At 35.6% G+C, this 19,302-nt stretch overlaps 1 protein-coding gene across 2 annotated transcripts in view; it reads right to left on the reverse strand.

Moving 5' to 3' along the window:
- Positions 1-1,995: 1,995 nt before the first annotated feature.
- Positions 1,996-19,302, reverse strand: part of VPS41 (VPS41 subunit of HOPS complex) — a 106,266-nt gene continuing 88,959 nt past the window's right edge. For both annotated transcript variants that reach the window (XM_023919543.2, XM_023919542.2), the window contains 7 exons: positions 17,345-17,399; positions 16,194-16,334; positions 14,574-14,710; positions 7,334-7,433; positions 6,531-6,575; positions 5,033-5,112; positions 1,996-3,461 (listed from right to left, as the gene is read on the reverse strand). In XM_023919543.2, coding sequence (XP_023775311.1) covers positions 3,381-3,461; positions 5,033-5,112; positions 6,531-6,575; positions 7,334-7,433; positions 14,574-14,710; positions 16,194-16,334; positions 17,345-17,399 — 639 coding nt within the window. In that variant the 3' untranslated portion in view covers positions 1,996-3,380. The remainder of the gene's footprint in view (positions 3,462-5,032; positions 5,113-6,530; positions 6,576-7,333; positions 7,434-14,573; positions 14,711-16,193; positions 16,335-17,344; positions 17,400-19,302) is intronic.

Below are 19,302 nucleotides of genomic sequence, written 5' to 3' on the forward strand. Positions count from 1 at the left end.
CCCCCAAAATTGTCAGTGCAGCCCAACATTTTCACCAGGCCTATCACATAGCATGGAGGGTTTAAAATAATAAAACAATGACAGATGGGAAAAATCATCCAAAGACTCACTTTAGCCTGTCACAGGATGAGTGGGAGCTTTAAACAAGCCCTGCCTTAGGCTCAGATTTTGACAACAGTTTAAATTTAAGAAATCACTTTGGCAAGTTCTAAGGATGGCAGATCAGGTCTATTTATAAAAATGAATTATTTATTAAAGAGACAAGAGATCCTAATCAGAATTGCTTGGTAATAACACAGTATACACAGTATAAAACTAAAGAACTACTAGTAGGTTACAGTATAACATTTAATGCTGCACTATATCAAGGTACCTATAGTTAAGATCCCAGAAGAAATAGTATTGATTAGGAGTTGAATGTAACTTACTGCCAAAATGACAATATTGTACAGAGGTTCCTTCACTTAACTCCTGGGAAGTAACTGCAAAGCAGGCATCCCTACTAATGGGAAAAGCTCCATACATATCCAGGAAAATGTATAGAAGATTTCTGCTTTGTGAAAGTTTGGTGTGGCTTTTGTAGTTTGTAAAGTGAGTGTCTGTCAGTCAGAAATCCAACCTATCTTGCCAGATCTCTTCAACAGATGTTGGCAGCTGGGAGATGCCAGACCAGTATTAACCCCAAGGCACAGAAATAACTCTCTACAAGACAACTTGTTCTGTATGAGTTACCTGACTGTTTAATAACAGAAGTTCTTGTAGGGGGTGAGATGTCCTGCTAGAAGCCAAAATAGTTTTCTCTCTTTTGATATGACAAACCAACATGTACTTACTTAATCCATCATGAATCCTTTCAGTTAGCTTTATTGGTCAAGAACTCACACAGAACTGAATGTAACAGAGAAAAAACAGCTTTTAAGTTTATTTTAGGTTTACCTTAGAAGCACAAAAACTATGAAATCTGAAGTAAGTGCAGGTGAAACTGATCAAGTGATACTCTGTACTTTTCTGATAGGCTCTGCAACTTTACAGTTACTTCTTAGGCAAAATTCTTCTTCAGGAGAAAAGCTTTTGGGTAGCTGAATATTTTAGACTCTAATATCAGATGTTTTCTATGATGTAAAGGCTTCTTAGGAAGAAGGGTGTATCAAAGTCAGGTCTGTACATTTCTTGGTGAATCTTAATGAGCTAATTTAGACTTCAGGAACATAAAAAGGGTAGTCTCTGAAGCCCAAATGAAAGAAGCTTTGGATTTAGAGAAGATTTTGATTAGATTTTCATACAGTGGTTTAAAATTACTTGCATAATGCAAAGAGTATGCCAGGGTATAATGCAGTATGATTGCTGATGATGGCAGGCTAGCAAACTGAGCCAAAGAATGCTCAAATGCTTTAGGGAATTTAAGGCCAAGCTGAAGTAAAAAAAATTCTTCTTGAAATTATCATATAACTAATCTACAGGTCACTTTTCCATATACATGTATCTAAGAAATTTGACTTTTTCCTCCTGTAAGCTGACAGCTTATTGCATTCTTAGCATATAACATAGAAAAGCTACTTAAAGCTAATGAAGAAGGGGGGTTTTAAAAAAAAAAAATTACAGGCATGGCATGGCAATAACTCAAACATCATGGTGAAACAACCTTTGAGCTCACTGGAACATTTCATTTGCTAGGAATCAAAGCAGCTTTCCTGATCAGTGTAGTGAAGAATGGATAAAGGAACAATATACCTGAGAATGTGTACTAGCTGCTGAAAACGAACAGCTGCAAAGCCAGGCACTAATTCTTTTAGGTGAAATGATGTATGCAGACTATGCTCTGCACTACAAACTACCTACCCTTCTGTTATTTCACTTGCTCTATGTTCATTAATAATTTGCACCAGTTTTTATTTTTTCCTCAACTGTCTGTATTAACACATTACTATGCTTTTGAGAGATCTATTCTTTTTACGATTGTTTTGCATATGTAGTCATGCAGAGTAAGTCCTAGCATTTCTAAACACATAAAATTTTATTCCAGTGTTATACAGATCTGTACAGTGGGGAAAAAAAAAAATTCTTCAGATTGCTAGACCAATTCCTCAGAGGATTTAAGAGTATTATGAATATACATAAACTAGAAATCCAAGTTTCCACAGCAGAAATTATTTTAAGGTGTACTTACATAGGAATAAGGTACTATAAGAAGAAGGTATTGTATTAGAGGTACAGTATTTTCCAGTTTTCCAGATAGACTGCAGTACATACCATTGTTTTAGAATTTAGTATGTTAACTAGTTTAAACAGTACAATTTGATGGCAAAACAATATATTTTTTACTTTCAAACTCAAGTTATTAAAAAGCAGAAAAATAACTTGGGAGTTCTGTTCATTTTTCTTAAGGAAAAGATGCTTATATTGAATTTAGTCAGCATATATTATAAACAGATTACATTACTGTGAAGACATTCTGAAAGATCACTTAGATCACTTCCTTTGGATCGACAAAACAGAACACAGTTCAAATGAAAAATATGGATTTGTTAACATTCAATTGACTTATTTAACTTAGCTGTTAAATTGCTAAGGCATAAAGAAACTTCTAGAGAGCTCACCTTTGAAAGTTCAGATACATTTTTTTCCCCCTTGCACTTAAATGAAACCATGCACTTCAAACTCACATAAAATAAGCATAAAGACCTACTGTTGACATTTAAAAATAAAGTTTCTGTATGTCTTGAACATGAGAAAAGCTCACTTTAAACTATTGCATTGTGAAAATGAATTAAGTAATTACCAGTTTCTAATAAACTATGAATGTGTAACCAAGGGAAGTTGCCAATGTATGGAATTCATAGTTAACAAATTTGTTAACTGGAGATATGAGTTGGCACACAGACAACTTCAAGTTCTGAAGCAATTCCACTGAAAGGAGTCAGACTCCTATGGGTCTCAAGGTAAACAGGTCCCTAACAGACTAAAACAGGACTGAAGCAGCCTGGTGAGCTGAATTCCTGGCAATACATTTTTCTTTACAATATCCAACCCCAAGCCTGATGTGGATCCAAACTGTAAAGCACGTTATCTGATAGCAAACACAAATCTCTAAATCACATGGGTTTTTCTTTCCCATTTTATTTTTCTTTTGTTCCAGAATGAAATAACAAGCTGAGCAAAGGAACCATGACATATGAATTGCATAACAAAGATTACCAGAGAAAGATTTTCACATTTTCTCATTACCCAAGATATTCAATAAACAGGATAAATTACAGGAACCACTTTCAAATCACAATCAAAGTTATATACAGAAATGATGTCTAATGGTAAAATACAGTGGCTCTGCATGATCCTAACAGATTTGGTGTCACTGACTGACATGGAGAACGAGGCCATTGCTATTTCTTCATCTCCAGGACTGCACTTCCTGGTCCCCGGTGTTTGGCACTGCATATATTGCAGAACTGGACAGAAGATACCTAAATCAAAAAAGAAAACAGGAATCTCTTGGAGCAATGTAGCCACATCAGAATGTGTGAAGATGAATGAAAAGTGCTAATGCCCTTCTCAACATTACTGCTCACAGTCAGGCTGTTCCCAACTAACATAGTCATGGATAGGTGAGGGAAGACAATATAAAATAACATAGTAAGGCAGGCTGTTCTGGAGTCAGGGGACACAACTCACCACTCACTCCAAGGGTATTACCACTACCTGCCAGAAGAGTAATGTCAAATTTCCACCACACCAAAAATGAAAAGTACACAGTGAAAAGCATCACTGCTTATCTTCATATAGAAAAATGAGAGTAAAGGCATTTGGTCAGCTCCAATAACCACTGGATGCCTTAGTCACAGCTCTGTCTTCGGGTAGTGCTCCACAGATTTTCTACAATTGAGCTCAGCGCCCAAATATTGTGATTTGACATCAAAGGTATGTTTATTGTGTTTAGTTCTGTGTGCGTTTTGCACAAACACTATTTTCCTTTCAGTAGGTCACTAATAACCAAGTATCAGGAACATGACTGGTCACTAAGGTCACATAATACAATGTAACAGGGGGAATTTGGTTCTGTTACATGCAGACACCCCTGTACTTGTACATACATTATATATATTAATATATAACATATAATAGCAATATAACATTTAAAAATCCCACCTAACCAGTCACCTGCCCCAGAAAATGGAGAATGCTAGACACATTTTAGATTATTTTTCAAAATAAAATTTGTGGTAAATATTGAAGAAGTATTTACTAGTTGTTGGGCTTTCTTGTACAAATGATATAATACATTAAGCTTTTCATAACATATTTAAGTATTCATGCTGTACCATATGGCTACAGGCACTTTGTTTGTTTACTTAAAGATGAAGTGATTCACTGAAGCTATTTTTTCATTGCATGCTAATTTTCAGAGAAAGATACAGAATCTTAAAGACTTAAGTTCAATTTTCTATGTGATTTTGTTACCATTCAAATGCTTCTGTTCCTAAATTGAAACCCTGTAATATCTAGAAGTTACTTTTTTGCTTTGTGTTAATTGAACAAACAAACCAACCCCAAAAACAATTTATAAAGAAAAACATGTTTTGACCATAAGGATGATTACAGAGATATTTAAATATTCACTCTGAAATGACTGAGTTTTATCTTCCAGGTCAGAATCATTTATTATGGTTCACTTGAGAAAATACCTTTATTCTTGTCCTTGAGTATGTTTAATTAAAGTTATAGCTGGAAAAGCATTAATTAAAGAACTAGACAGATTGTATTCCCTCTGTGTCTCAGAGCTGCATTACACATTCAGATTGTAAAAAATTATAAAATACTGTTCAAACAGCAGGGATTTCCTTCTACATTGGATGAAATTTAGTTGTGGTATCCTTAAACTCGCTTTCCTTGGACACATACTACTAGGTAGTATCATCACAAGTTATTACTATCACCATACAATTTCTCATAGACCAATGCCCTTCTTCACAGCTGACAAAAGAAAATGTGTCACTTTATCTTTGGCAAAGATAATTAAGACATATTAATTCCTTACTGTGTTAGATACGGGTAGGCACTCTCTGTGAAACATGTGTCTGCAGTGGAACACTACCACACTGAAGGACTTGGACGCATCTGGGAAACAGAAAAATAAATTAATTTCAACAGGACAATGAAACAAATTATTTAGTGGCTACAGCAATATATCCCTGCATTCTATTATACGCAGAGAAACTTCAAGTAACATCTTTCAAAATAATTTCCAAATTATTCTGGCTCATTCATAGAAACCATTAAGAGTGATGGTTTCAGGTAATGTGTGCCAGTGATGGAGTTACAAAACAGTTTTATTGTGTGGCTTAAATGTTAGATACCTTTCCATCAGGAATTTTTCATCTCAATATATGCTACATGCTAAATTTGAGCAGGGATAAAAGTAAAACTACCACCAAATAATTCAGCTGCTTTGAAGAAAAGTTAGCAGAAAAATTCTTGCACTAGTGTGAAGAGAACCAGAACACTGAGAAGTTCTAGAGTGTGCACTGCATGCCATGGCCACAAGCTGCCTAGGGGCATGACATGGGTTTTCATTCCCACATGAATATTCAGCCAGATTAGAACCCTAAATACAACATCCACATGTCTAAAGAATCTCACTCACGAGCAGCATTCACATTCTACTTTGGCTCTTTTCCCCTCAACACACATACCTCAAAGCACTAGCACATTCAACTCTGCAAGACTTTCCTTGTCTGTATTGTGCTGTATGTGATCCCAGTATAGTTATTTATTTAGTCAAGTGAAAAATGGTAGAAGCCAGATAAACTGTAAATGATTCTGTCAGGCTATAAACACTTAGAAAACAAACAAATGTCTGTACATATGCTTTGTCTTAGGTATTCTTGCTTTAACAGGCCATGACAGATACTCTCTTAGCAAAACGACTTCTTTTTAAGACACCCAACAACTACATTGATATTTCTGTACTACAGTTGCCCTGAAGAACATACATCTCCAAAATAACATCCTGAATTTCTAGTTTCACAACTAACTTTAGAAGGTGTTTTAAAGCTAGTTGGTTTTAAGATGCTTCAAATATGGCACCCGTGACTGAAGCCAAGAACATTCAGACAAAAAGTGCATTCCATAAAATTTATAATCTACAAGTTCAGTGTGAATAATCCAACAGAGGGGGACAAGATTTGGAGGCAGCATCTCAGTTTTGTGGTTCTAATAATCTTTCAGAATATGTGTGTTGATAGAATTAAAAGTTGCCTTGAATTCCATATATTAAAAGCAGAAAATAAGGAAGTCAAAGTTGAATAAGAAAGAATGTCTGGGTTTATTGCAACAAAAAATGTTCAATAAGACTCCACTCCAATGTCAGAATTCAAAAGCAAACTTTGCATAGGAGATTGAAATTTATACATTGATCACCAAGGGAGATTACATGTTTTTATGAATAAAAGTGAACAGTAGTTCCTCTTAAAATACTATTACAAGAAACCCCAACAACTTACAACCTTTTTTTTTTTTCTAGGAAAGCATCCTACCTGAAGGAAGTATTGGAGACAGACATGATTCACAGATATTCTCCTCTGGAAAACAAAACAAAAGAAAACTAAGCTTTTTTAACAAACTCCATGTTTGCTTTCTAATAAAACAGGCATGAACATACTGCTATTACAGAAATGGAGCTTGGTCTTAAAGCATTTACTTAAGATGCCTAACAGAATCTATTAAAAATTAAAGAGCAATACTGAAATAGCATTTCTAATAACAACATGATAAATATTTAGATCTGGCTGCAGGATTGAGGCTGTTTAGGATCAGTGCTGAAGAGAAAAAAGGCAAACTGAAAAAAGGGGCATGGGATGAGTGGCTGCTAAGTGTATAGCATTTTGGAGCAGAAGCCCTGGCCCTCTGTCCTGTCAGCTTTTGTCTCTTGCTATTAACACTCAGCTGGTGTGAATTACAGCGCTGCCCACATGCATGTTTTCAGCTGGTTCTGACAACCTTCTTGTATCTTTTGCTTTATTGCAGACTATTAGCATCTGACTGTTCATGTTGGCACTAAACAGCGTTTTCACCTTCACAGACCAACTGCAGGACACAAAGCATTACTGCCTGTGCAGAGACTGATCAAGAGAAACAGCTGCATACTGGGTCTTGTAGTTTTTGAGACACAAGTAGTTCCTTTGTAAAGGGGAAAAGCATCTAATATCCTACTACACTCTACAAATAAGGTAAAAAATGCAGGCTTTTGGGCAGCTTCCAAAGCAGACAGTCAGGGGGCATATAAACCAAGCAGTAGTCTTTAAAACCTTGAAATTCATCATGTTCTATCTGTACCCACCATCCACTAGAACACCCTTCATCTGAGTTCGATGCATTTTCTTCAATAAAGAAAGGGAATCGGCAACGAGTATCTTTTTGCAACCTTCCCGCAGCAAGATCTGTTGGTGCAAAGAACATAAAAGACATTGGTTGTTGAACAGATGGGCATATCAACTATCTTGACAAGTCACCACTGTGTTTCTGCTGCCAAAGTGAGTGTAAGGAATGTTTAAAACTTTTCAAGGAGCTATATATAAGGGAGGCAAAGGAGGAATCTTTTGTTGCCATCACATCTACCTGAATGAAAAGCTCACAATAAAAAAAACCAAAGCCCCACAAAACAAAAGCCAACATCAAAAAATAAAATTTTTACAAAGATACTATTATTATAAATTATGAATGTCTTTCTGTGAGATGGTGTTGAAAAATTACAACAGAGACGAATTTTTACAGTGCCCCTCAGAATTAATTTCCAAACCATTTCTAAACTTCTTTCTGTATCTTTCCTGTCTTCTTCAGAAAAGATATTTAATAATCATAAAACCTTCATAAACACAGCAATTCAAAACATGTTTTCTTCAAACATACATCCTGCTGAGGTGGCATTTAATAAGCAGTACTAAATGTCCATGCAACTAACAAAAGGGTACCTAGTTAACTTTTCATTAGCAGAAGTCTCGGCTCCTTTTTGATTTATTTGGTATTTTTCATTAGATTGACATGTCATTGCCTGAAATGGTTTTGAAACACAGAAGAAGCATAAAAATTATACAGAGCCTTATTTCACATTAATGGAGCAAGTATGAAAATATTGCAGACCCAAGTAAGTCTTTTGGAATTTTTTCATCCTCTTCCCAAACTGATGCTTGGAAATTTGTTTTCAAAGAAAACCATTCCTTTGGAAAGTGCTTTCATTCACATTATAATGTGACCAACCCTACTAAAAGAGAGGTATAAAGAAGCAGTGTTCATTCCTTTCTTCTGATTATTTGTTTTACAGGAGATATTGAGCATTCTAAGATAGCAAAAGATACAGCTAATGCAAATACCTAAGAAGAAACACAGTAACAGATTTTACAGACAGGTGGACACTGTCCAAAACTCTGCCTTTTCACATACACATTCTAAAGGAATAAGGACACACTACTAAGAATGATATGCAGGTAAGAGTGCAAATCTGAAGTACATTAAAAAATGTAATATTGAGTAACACTATGAGCATTTAAAATTGGACATATCAACAGGTGAATCATATTTTTCCAGTATTAGAGACATGAAGCTATACAACATTTCAGAGCACCAGCAACTGAATGCAGATCTACAAGAAAAACACTTAGAAAATTAATGATTTTTACCTGTTGATAATCTCAAGAACAATCTATGTCTTTCTCTTGCCAACTTTATCCAAAGGGAAGAAGGAATATAAAATTTTGTCCTAAATATAGAAAACTGTTGCTAGGTTTGAAAAAAATACAAGAAACATTTAGCAAGGACAACTGAATGAGACTGTGCTTCAGAAAGAGTGCCTACCTGATTCAAACTATTCTCAATCAGCAAATTGTCTTCCAAAAATAAGTAAGTAACTTGGAGGGGATGAGGTCTTGGCTATATATTAGAGTCTCTGCTAAGTGCTCTCAGCATAGACAGATGAAACCTCCCCATGCTGAAGTAAAAGGAGTAAAACAAGCATAGAGTCATAGAATATCCTGATCTAGAAGGGACCCATAAGTCCAGCTCCCAGCTCTGCAGGGGACAGCACCAAGAATCACACCATGTGCCTGTGAACATTGTCCAAACGTTTCTTGAACTCTTGACAGCCTTGGTGCTGTGACTATTTTAAATGAAAGGAGCAGAACTAAGATACAATGGGAAGATGGAAGTGTGTCCTAGCATTTTTTAATTAAAATGTAGTGCGCCAATAAGGAAAAAAAAAAAAGAAAAAAAAAAGGGAAACAACAGACATCACTAGGTCACTGGAAAACCTCAATACTGTTCGATGCCTTGAAAGCCAGGAGTAACAGAAATACCTGATAAAACATATCTTTTAAGAAATATGCTTTCTCCAATTACTTAAACAGCACTAAGATCTTTCCATACTTTATCTGTCAGACCTTATTTTGCTAGAAATGGAATATAGTAGGCAGTCTTTATTATATAAAGGGAAAAATCACAATGCAGAATGTAAAATGTCTACTCTCAAGGTAATAAATCTCAACACTTCTGTAGAAATTGATTTGAAGACCTCAAAAATGGAAAATTTAGAAGTTACAGAAAGCAAAGGAAAGAGAATTTGGAGTCAAGAGAGAGGGAGCTTCATTATAAGGGGGGAGAAATAGGTAACTGTGCACCCTACAGTTAAGTTGAACTAGTTAAAACTGACATTGGACATAAATCTGTGATGAAACCACTTTCCAAGAAGAAACAGAACTGAGGATGAAACTGAATTTTGTTAGTCTTTTAAAAGCATGTAATTGTGAGCACAAGCAGGACAGCATCATGTACCTACATAAAGAAGTTTCAAGCAGAAATAATGCCTTTCATGAAATTAATGAAAACTGCTAAAACAAAAACAATTATTGCAAAAAAAGACTTTGTTTTCTGGCTATATTAGGGAAGATATTAGGCATAAATCATTCTATTTGATTAAAACAGTCTTGATTTACAAATGTCTAACATTAAAGAAAAGCACTGCAGTATGCAGATAATTTGAAAGGGTATACTCAAAGCTCTGGAAATAAATTCAGGCCTTGATTCATCTTAACACACAAACAAGTCCAAGTTTCTCAAGGCCAGTTAACAAAATTCTTTCAAACAGCATCACTGCCACAATTAAAATTATTTTAATTTAAATTAAATTTAATGTTAAAAAATAACATTATTTTTAGTCTTTACAGACAAAAGGCACATGTCCCCCTGTGCAAGCTGCCACCTGCCCTCTAGTGCCTCCAAGGTGTCTGAACAGCATTTTTAGTTACGTTCAGGAGCATAACCTAACATTTTTTCCAGGTGCTGTTTCAAGCAGCATTCATTGGATTATCATTGGGTTCTGCTGGTTCATAAACTCTATTATGAATGGATAGGTGTGAATTATGTGAATGGATCAATGTCTGTTACCCATCAGAGTTACTGTAGGTTCAAAGTGCAAACTAGTAAGTCAACATTTGAGTAAAATGGCTAATCCACATAACCTGTAAATACTACATCTAAACAAATTGCTTCTGTATCTTAAAGCTAAGGGGAAAAGGAGTCTTAGAACACCAACATCTTTCAAAGATTTATTCTAACAAATTATATAGAAAGGGTGAAAAATGAAGCATTTCTTTCTAAAACAAGGGAGGTATTTTAACCTCTTCCAATACCACAAGCATTTCCTACATTTCATTCAGATACAAACCAAAGGTGAAAAGACACCTATTTAATACATTTGAAAAGCATAACAGGCTTATAATTAACTCACAAGTCTACAAATAAGGAGATTTTACTACCAGTCTTCTTTGGCAGACTTGCGATAGAATGCTTTAGAAACCTGAAGAATGGTGATTTATTTGCACTTAAAAAAACCACTAGTAATGTGTAATTTCTAATATGCAGGTTTCTCTTTAAGCCAGCATGTCTAATCTATCTATAAATTTATGACAGCAACAAAGTAGATTTCACAAGCAGTATAAAAGCTTTAGACAACACTTTATTTGATAAATGCTCATATTAAAATTCTAAGAACTATAACTTTGTCCTTGTCTATGTCTCCATAACTTTGCTGTTTATGAATGCTACTGTGTATAAACACTAAAATCAGCATTATTTCAGCAGTAAATTAATTTTTATCACTACAGTCAGTGTCATTTGATTATGTACTATGGTTTTAATACATTAACTCAAATGATGACAAAGAGAAAACACCAAAATAAATTATTCTCAGGGATGAAAACAAACAAAAAAAACCCCTTCAAGGTTTAATGCCAATTCAAAAATAATTTAAATATTTCCCTGCTTAGGAGAATAGTTAGGAGTGTGCTCAGTTTTAAGCTCATGGCAGAACTGCATTTCCTGAAATTGGAAAATAAAAATGGGTGTTCTGGAAGGCAGGTTAATAGATCCCTACTTGTAAAGCAGACCTGTAATGTCAGGGCAAAAAGCAAATTAGTAGCACTTACTTGAAATAGCAACCTATGAAAAAGGTCGTAAATTATCTTTGTTTTATTTTTGCCCCCCAAAAAACCCCAAAGTATCTAATTCTGCTATATCTATTTTAATATCTAATTCTTTAGTACCTAATTCTGCTTTATTGCTATGCTTGTTTGGTTGGTAGTGATCAGATTTCAAAGGTTAACCACAAAGCTGAGGTGAGCTTAGAGTAGCATATAGAACAGTGGAAGCAGCTCATCTACTGGGTGGCAATTTTTTAAATTGAAGCAATCAGTCTTCAATCTGCCAACATTAATAAAAATTATTAAAGGAAGTGTCCATATTAAAAAAAATTACAAGAAAATTTGCATTAGTAGACTCTCTTGTTGGATTCTGTAAGGCATACTGTGAGTCACAAATACTTTGGCATCCACTCTGTTTGATTTACTTGGTTTTGGTGGGATTGAAAGGACTGTTAATCAAAGAGACAAAGTCTGTCAAAAGCACTGCTTTTAACTCCTACCCATATTTCACATCATATGTAAGTAAAGTTTACTGGTATGGAAACTAAAGAGCACAATGGGAAATTTTCATTTGCATGCTTACATAGGCATAAAATAATCTTATTAGGGCTTGCAAAAGAAGCCCACAATTAAACAATATAGTGGCACACTGGTAACATCTTTTGGGAATTTTTCATAAGATCATTATGAAAAGACCAGCAGTTTTTGTGTTAGGCAGTGACTTGCAAGTCAAGCAGCAGGCTCTCTTTTCACCTGCCCTCCTCCTCCATGGATCTTAGCACAAGATTGTTTTTGCCTTTGAACATGAGAACAATAAAACTTACATGTGTACAGAGCTTGAGATCCAAAAAGATGAAGATACAGAAAATCCTAGCCAATGAAATTTGTATTTCTGAGTGAGTTCAAAATGTTTCATGCTACACATCAGGAGGCTTCTACTAAAAGCCAGAGCTGTGCAAGGCCAGAATAAAGGCCATTGACTTCTCAGCATGAACCTACACAACACATGCAGAGGTATGGCCAGGCATCATACAAACACACCAAAGACTAGCTTCAGAACAGTTAATGAGGCAGCAGTAACAGTTCTGCTAGGGCAGAACTGCCCTCAGCAAGGAGAGGCTGCTTAGACATTCACCAAAAGTCCCAGCCATGTCCTGAAGCACACACTGAATGCAGAAACAGTCCCTCTATAAAATTTGAGCTTGCCAATTGGCTGCTTCGGTGAGCATGCAAAATAGAAATAAGATCTTTAAATTTCAATGTAGATATAACATCTGTGCATAAACAGTGCACTTCACACTGCCAGTAACACCTAGGGAACAGATTTATTTTAAACTATAACTTACATTCCTCTAATGAAATACTGACTTTTTTGGGGCTATACTTTTTTCTATCATACAAGCAAGACAAACACAAATTACATTAAGCTTCCCTAATTTCTATTACCCCTATGAAATCTAAATTCTAGCCCTAGAGCTATCAAACTCTGCTTCAAAATCAATTAATTTGAAATCCATGAATCCTTATAATGATAACAGTAAATAATTTTAGACATAATTATCAAGGTTAAATACATGCTTTTAATCCAGAAGTAATTCAGTTAAAAGGTATTTGAAGAAAAAATTATACTTCCATCCCCAAAATATCACCAAATGAAGTCATCAGCTTTGTCTGAAGCCATGCAATGTACTCTGTATATGTGTAAAGCTGAAGTTATGCTTACAGCTCTTTCTCAGTCTGCCTGCAAACACAACAAATATTACATTTTGATTTCATGAGAATGCAGGAATAGGAGGATCAATGGTGGTAATGACAGCAGCAAGATTAACATGCAACTGTTGAAATGCAGCATGGTATTTAGCTCGTATCGTTTTGGAAGGATACTAGCACCTGATGAAGTCAAAACCTGAAGCAATGTTACAACATGCATGATATGCAAACGTATCTATTTATCTGGGGAGGTTCCTTAACAAGTGTTGGGAGATGAAGAAATGTAAAATGCTTCTTTGAAATAGCCAAAATCATAATCTGAAGTGCATATAAAAATAAAATAATGGAAAAGCCTTAGAAAGGCTTAAAACCTGCCCTGAAGGGAGATATGGGTTTTTATTGGCCTGGAAAGATACCAGCCATGACTTTAATGTACCCATCGAGTCCATCTATTTGCTCGAAATGTTGAAAGACTTATAGCAGATGAGGAAGAAATGTTTGAGGCTTAGAAAATCAGTTTTCACCACCTAATGAACTATGTTTTCTTTGACTCTGCATAGTCACGCTGGATGCATTCAAACTTCTCTTAATCTTTCTTTCAGTAGAGCGACACAGAACAGCATAACAGAGAATTCAGGTTTGGGACTCCTTTTGTAGCAGCGAGATTTAAAATACACAGTGCAGCACCCTCTACTGGCTACTTTCAGGGGACACTGAAAGGTGCATTTCTTGTAAGTTCCTACAAACACATCTAAGAACCAATGTAGGGGACTGCACATACCTGTACAATATACTGGGATAAGAACTCCCATAATCCAGTGAACAATCTATTTTTAAAAAAATGCATGAACTGCAACACATGCACAGAATATTTGGTCCATATTACAGGAATCAAACCCATGATCTTGGCATTACTAGAATCATGCTCAATCAGCTGATTCTGCATCATTGGCATGAACTTGATTTTAAATTTCATCTTCCTTCAGTTAGTATGACACTTAACATATGGCTCTAACACCTGAAGAATGTTTCAACGAGGGAATGTTGCATTCTGCCTCCATTCTGCCTCTGCATTCATGTGAAACAGATGTGAAAAGTAGTGGCCATGAAACTTCCCAATACTGGACAGTCGAGCAGAGTAAAATAGGCTGAATCACTCAAGGTGCTTCCAGTTCTACTTGTCCACCAGGCTTACAACAGTATGGAAGACATTTAGAAGGGCTAGAAGCCATCAAGAAATCTTGGCAAATTTCCACTATTTCTGTCATAGTTTTGTATCGGCCCAGTGTCCGTGACCAATGACTGAACAAATCACGGTACCAATTTCTTGTGCTGTTAAGTGACAAAGAGGGTTTGCTGTATCTCTGAAAATTAGTATCCCATGAAGAATGCAATACCTACCTGCAAGTTGTAGTCTTGAAGAATTTTTACTAGTGAGTCTCTCAAATTAGGAATCTCCATGCCTTCCTTAATGCGGTGGATCAAAAGAATAGGATCAACATGAGTTCCAATATTGTTCAACAAACCAGTAATAAAAGCTGTGAAAACCAAGAGGTAAAGAAATTAAGAAAAACAATCCATCAAAATACCTGATTAAAGGATACTTTGGTAACAAACTACAGGCTTTGGCATATTCCTTAGCTCTCTACTAAGTGAAAGTACTAAGTCTATTCTACAGTCTTTTTATGTTTCTTGCAGCTGTTATTTACTTGAATACAAGCCTTTGGGAAAGTGAGGAAGATACAGTTTGGCAATTTACAGAACTTCCAGAATATTCAGCAAAGTGGTAACTGAGTCTCCAGCACAAACTCACAAGTAAATAATGCATTTTGATTCAATAAAAAGAGCACTCAAGCAAATAGAGTGAAAAAAATTAACTGTGTTGTGTGGCAATTCAATTCTCAGTTCCAGGGTTTAAAAACAAATTTTCAAGCACCTAACCCAATTTCAGTGTGTTTCTAAACATTGGTGAGAGTGACACCATAGAAGTGTTTTGCTTTTTGAAGGGCATCTGGCTAAAAAACCCACTAGAATGATGACTCAAGGCTGTATTTTTTCTTCAACCCCCACAACTGAGCAATATCACTAGAGCTGCTCTGCATATAGGCAGAAACTGTAACATAGAGGAACTGAGAGAATTCTGTACGCTTTGAATCCCTTTTGCTCTAAAGATATCACTGACTGTAGTATTACTTTTAGTGATGCATTCAAGTATGGGTAATTTCAGAATGCCATTCTTCTTGAGGATTAACAGATTCTGGTCACTTCTTCCTGTCGAAATTAGCAAGCAAGGGATGAAAAGATACGTATTCTGACACTAATTCTGCAAGACTCATAATCCCCCAGAAAACAGGTCCCAAGAGAGACTTTAAAGTCGTGATTTAAAACCCCAGAAAAGGCTGCAAAAACGAATGGAGTATATAGTTAAGAAAATTCTATGTTTTCTTAGTCATTTGAACTTCTTTGAATCTGCCTCCTTGACAACACTGATGCTTATGTTTCTGAGTCCATCTAACCTTTTAACTCATATAATGAATGAAAGGAAAAATGCACTCAATATTACCAATATTACCTTTGTAACACAGAAACAAAATAAATTAGTTGTTTTACTGAAGGGAGGAAAGGTGTAGGCTCTTCATTTTCAGAATCTCAAAGGGAAGTAGTTGTAATAACATAGTATGCAAAATCCTCATCAAGGCTGTAGACTGTGTTTTGAGGCTGTCTAAAAATCTCATTCGGCTAAAATAAAAGCACTACTGTCCCCTTGATTTGTTGTTAAGGACATAATTATGTAGAGCTTATTCAATGTTAAGCCTCCAAGTATTCATTGTGTAGCATAACCTCACACTGCCTTGTTGCTAGTTTTCATGCACAGTAGGACAGCTGTGCTGTGTTTCACAAACCAGAACACCTCCCTGACCACACATAAACGTTTTCTGTAACATACATGTGAATAATTCAATCTTTTAATTGCAATAGAATTCCACACATGCAAGGCTTTCCAGAAACTATCCCACTTACGTGGTTTGTCAATAGAATATAGAATGAGATCTTCCCAAAGTTCTCCATCATCTTGTTCCTTGGCAAATTCAATAGCTTTATCTACATCTTGCAGTTCTTCCATTATCATCTTCAAGGCACTGCGGCTATTACCCATTCTGCCTGGAAGGAAAAATAAGGGATCTTAAATGTGAATTGCTCATCAGTGTTCCTTCAATAAGAATTTTTTAAGTGTGAAGTTGACTCAAACTAATTCAACCAAGACCAAATCTAGTCTATTCTGATGTAGGAATACAAATCAGTATAATCTGAACAAGTGCTTGGAGCAGTTTGCTGGACTGGGACCTGGAGGCTTTCTCAAGGATGTGCTGCATTATATCTGGGGTTCTGAACTGCAGCAACATCTAACATGAGGGGGAGTGTGTTTATGTGTATGGATATAACATGAAATACCAGCTTCAAGGGCCCACATGAGCCCTCTTAATTTGCAGTAAGTATAGTGCAACTTACACCCACGAAAAATAAGCAGAAACAGGAAGAGGTAACAGAAATTATGAACCATTCTTTAAATAAACTCATTAGTAAATCCTATTCTCCACTGAAATGTCCCACAAAATATTCAATTTCTGAATGAACCAGAGATTGTTTTGAAAAAGGCTTACTATTCTGTTCCTGATTCATACATAAACATATATGTAAGTCTTCCAGTGCCTCTCATTCAGAGGTAGAATTCTTGGCCAGCTGAAGGAGTTAATTTACAACTAATTTTATGGAAAAAAAATTATAGAAAGCAATATAAGCAAATCTTTCATCTCAGCAAAAGATAATACTAAGCTTCTAAGATGTACTCAGAATAAAACATTTAATTTCTCCTCTCTTTTAAAAACCAACAGTATAACTCTTCTCTTGGAGGTTGTATCAGAAATACCTCCCTGCCCAACTTGTTCCCCATAGCCTCTGCAACACTTCCAGAACCCCAGAAGAACACCAAGTAAAAAACACAGTAACACAATATATGAAATTAAGACATCATATCCATCCAGTGCTTTGATTTATTTTCTAAATCATATTATTTAGTTTAGATATTAGACAATGTATTTTCACACCATAAACTTTATTACAAGTTTAAAAGTGTTGTAATTGATCACAGTTATTTGTTCTGAATTACTTACTCAGAAGATAGACTGTCTCTTCTACAAAGTTCCTCTGCTGGCAGATTTCAAGTGCCTTGAATGTAAGAGAAGAGAGGAGAGAAGAGAATTCAGGAAACCATGAAACATGAAATTTTATTGATCACAAATGCTGCAAGAAGCTTGAAGTGATTTTTCCACCGAATTACAATATTCATTTTGACAGGAACACAGCTCCCTTAATAAGCACTGCCAAGTTCTCTGGCCTTAATTAAGAAGAGAAGCTTCATAACTTCCACGACTCTCTTTAAAATTCTTCTCTGAGACGGAAAAAATCTGGAGACAGAACAGGTATTTCAGTCTGGACTATGTCAATCTCTGCCTGTAATTCTACCAGCAACTTCTTTATTCTGCCTCCAAAAGTTGGTTAATACAAAACATCAAGGTTATCTGCTATGAAAACTTGCTTCTTGTGGGTGGACTTATGTGGTTTCTAGTGATGGAAGTCTGCTTGACATTTATTAATAACACAAGGCCGAAAACCTCCTCAGGGTAACCAGAATGGTTTCAAGAGAGTGCCCTTCAAATTTTTGTACCAAGAAGACAACATGAAATAATAAATATGAAAGAATATGGACGAAGCATTTCTTGTAAATTTGGTTTAAAGATCTAAGGGCTAAGTATCTTTAGCATCTAAAGAATCTGTGTCTAGTTGGAAACCAGCATAATTATCAAAACTACCAAACTGATCACCAACAAGTTTGTAGTAACAGGAAATAGGCTGGGCTGGTATGGCATAAACAGTGCCATGTCTGTTTCCAATCTGGAAACAGAAAGCAAACTCAAGATTCATAGCATTCCTCTAAAGACAACTGTTCACCAACTTTCACACTTGGAGTTCAAAACTTCCACTAAAAAAAGTGTAGCTACAATCAAAAATGAGGTAGGAATTAACTTTTCCTTCCAATTCTTATTATTTCATAAGAGTTACTATGAAGATTAGAAATATGGACAGTAAGAAATTAGAAATTTGGGCTACAGTAAGTGAATTACCAACCAGATACTCCAGGTGAATGAAGGTATGAATAATACTATTAAGTTATATACACAGCTGACAGCCTTGTTTTTCCTCTCCACTTAAAAGGTAAACTACAAAGCACCAGGTATGCAGTAGTCCCAGATACTGCCATTTCCTGACTGTCATGCTCCCTCTAGAGGAAAACAGGGAACATTCTGACTTCTCTTCCAGCTAATTTTTTTGATTTTTAAAATGTTTGCTAAACTGCACTTGAATAAAAGTGGCTTACTTCTAAAGAGTGTAAATTATTTCTTCTTGATGAGTTTATAATTTCATTAGAGCAATAATAAGAGTGGATTTTTTCAAACAGAAATAGCTTTTTGCAGTTTATACACCCTGTTGGAACTTGCTTAACAGGAACTGAGAACAGTAGTTACTGGGGAATTCTTAGTAACCTTTTGATTTTCTTAGAACAAAAATCTGTATGTCAGAAGAAGTGTTACTATATGGCATGCACAGAAAGAAGTATAATTACAGAATTAGCAGTATTATCTTTTCCTCTCCTCCTCAGCTTTTTACTGAAAGATGTTAGTATTTTAACATTAAGGTTAGAATGACACGTTTTTTCTGACATTCTTCTCTGTTGACTTTTGTGACTACTGCACCACACCTTCCAGAAGCTGGTGGGTCTCTGACCTATCCTTGCTCATAGCCCGTATCTTCAGTAAAGCAGTACCAGCAATGAGCATCAGTTTCACAGAGTACTTTTCTACACCACCTGTATTAAAGATAGGAGGCTGGATGTGCAATAACTAATTTGCCTCAAAATTAAAAAAAAAAAAAATGCAGGTAAGATTTTATACACAAAACCATGATCACATGAATAATACATAAGTCAGAAACGAAGAATCAGAAAGTTAAAAACAACTAAGACAATATTGTAGACCAAAGTTTCAGGCTGGAAACCTCTCAGGCTCACTGC

Source organism: Cyanistes caeruleus, chromosome 1 (genome assembly GCF_971803275.1).
Source record: "Cyanistes caeruleus chromosome 1, bCyaCae1.hap1.1, whole genome shotgun sequence".
Lineage (NCBI taxonomy): Eukaryota > Metazoa > Chordata > Aves > Passeriformes > Paridae > Cyanistes > Cyanistes caeruleus.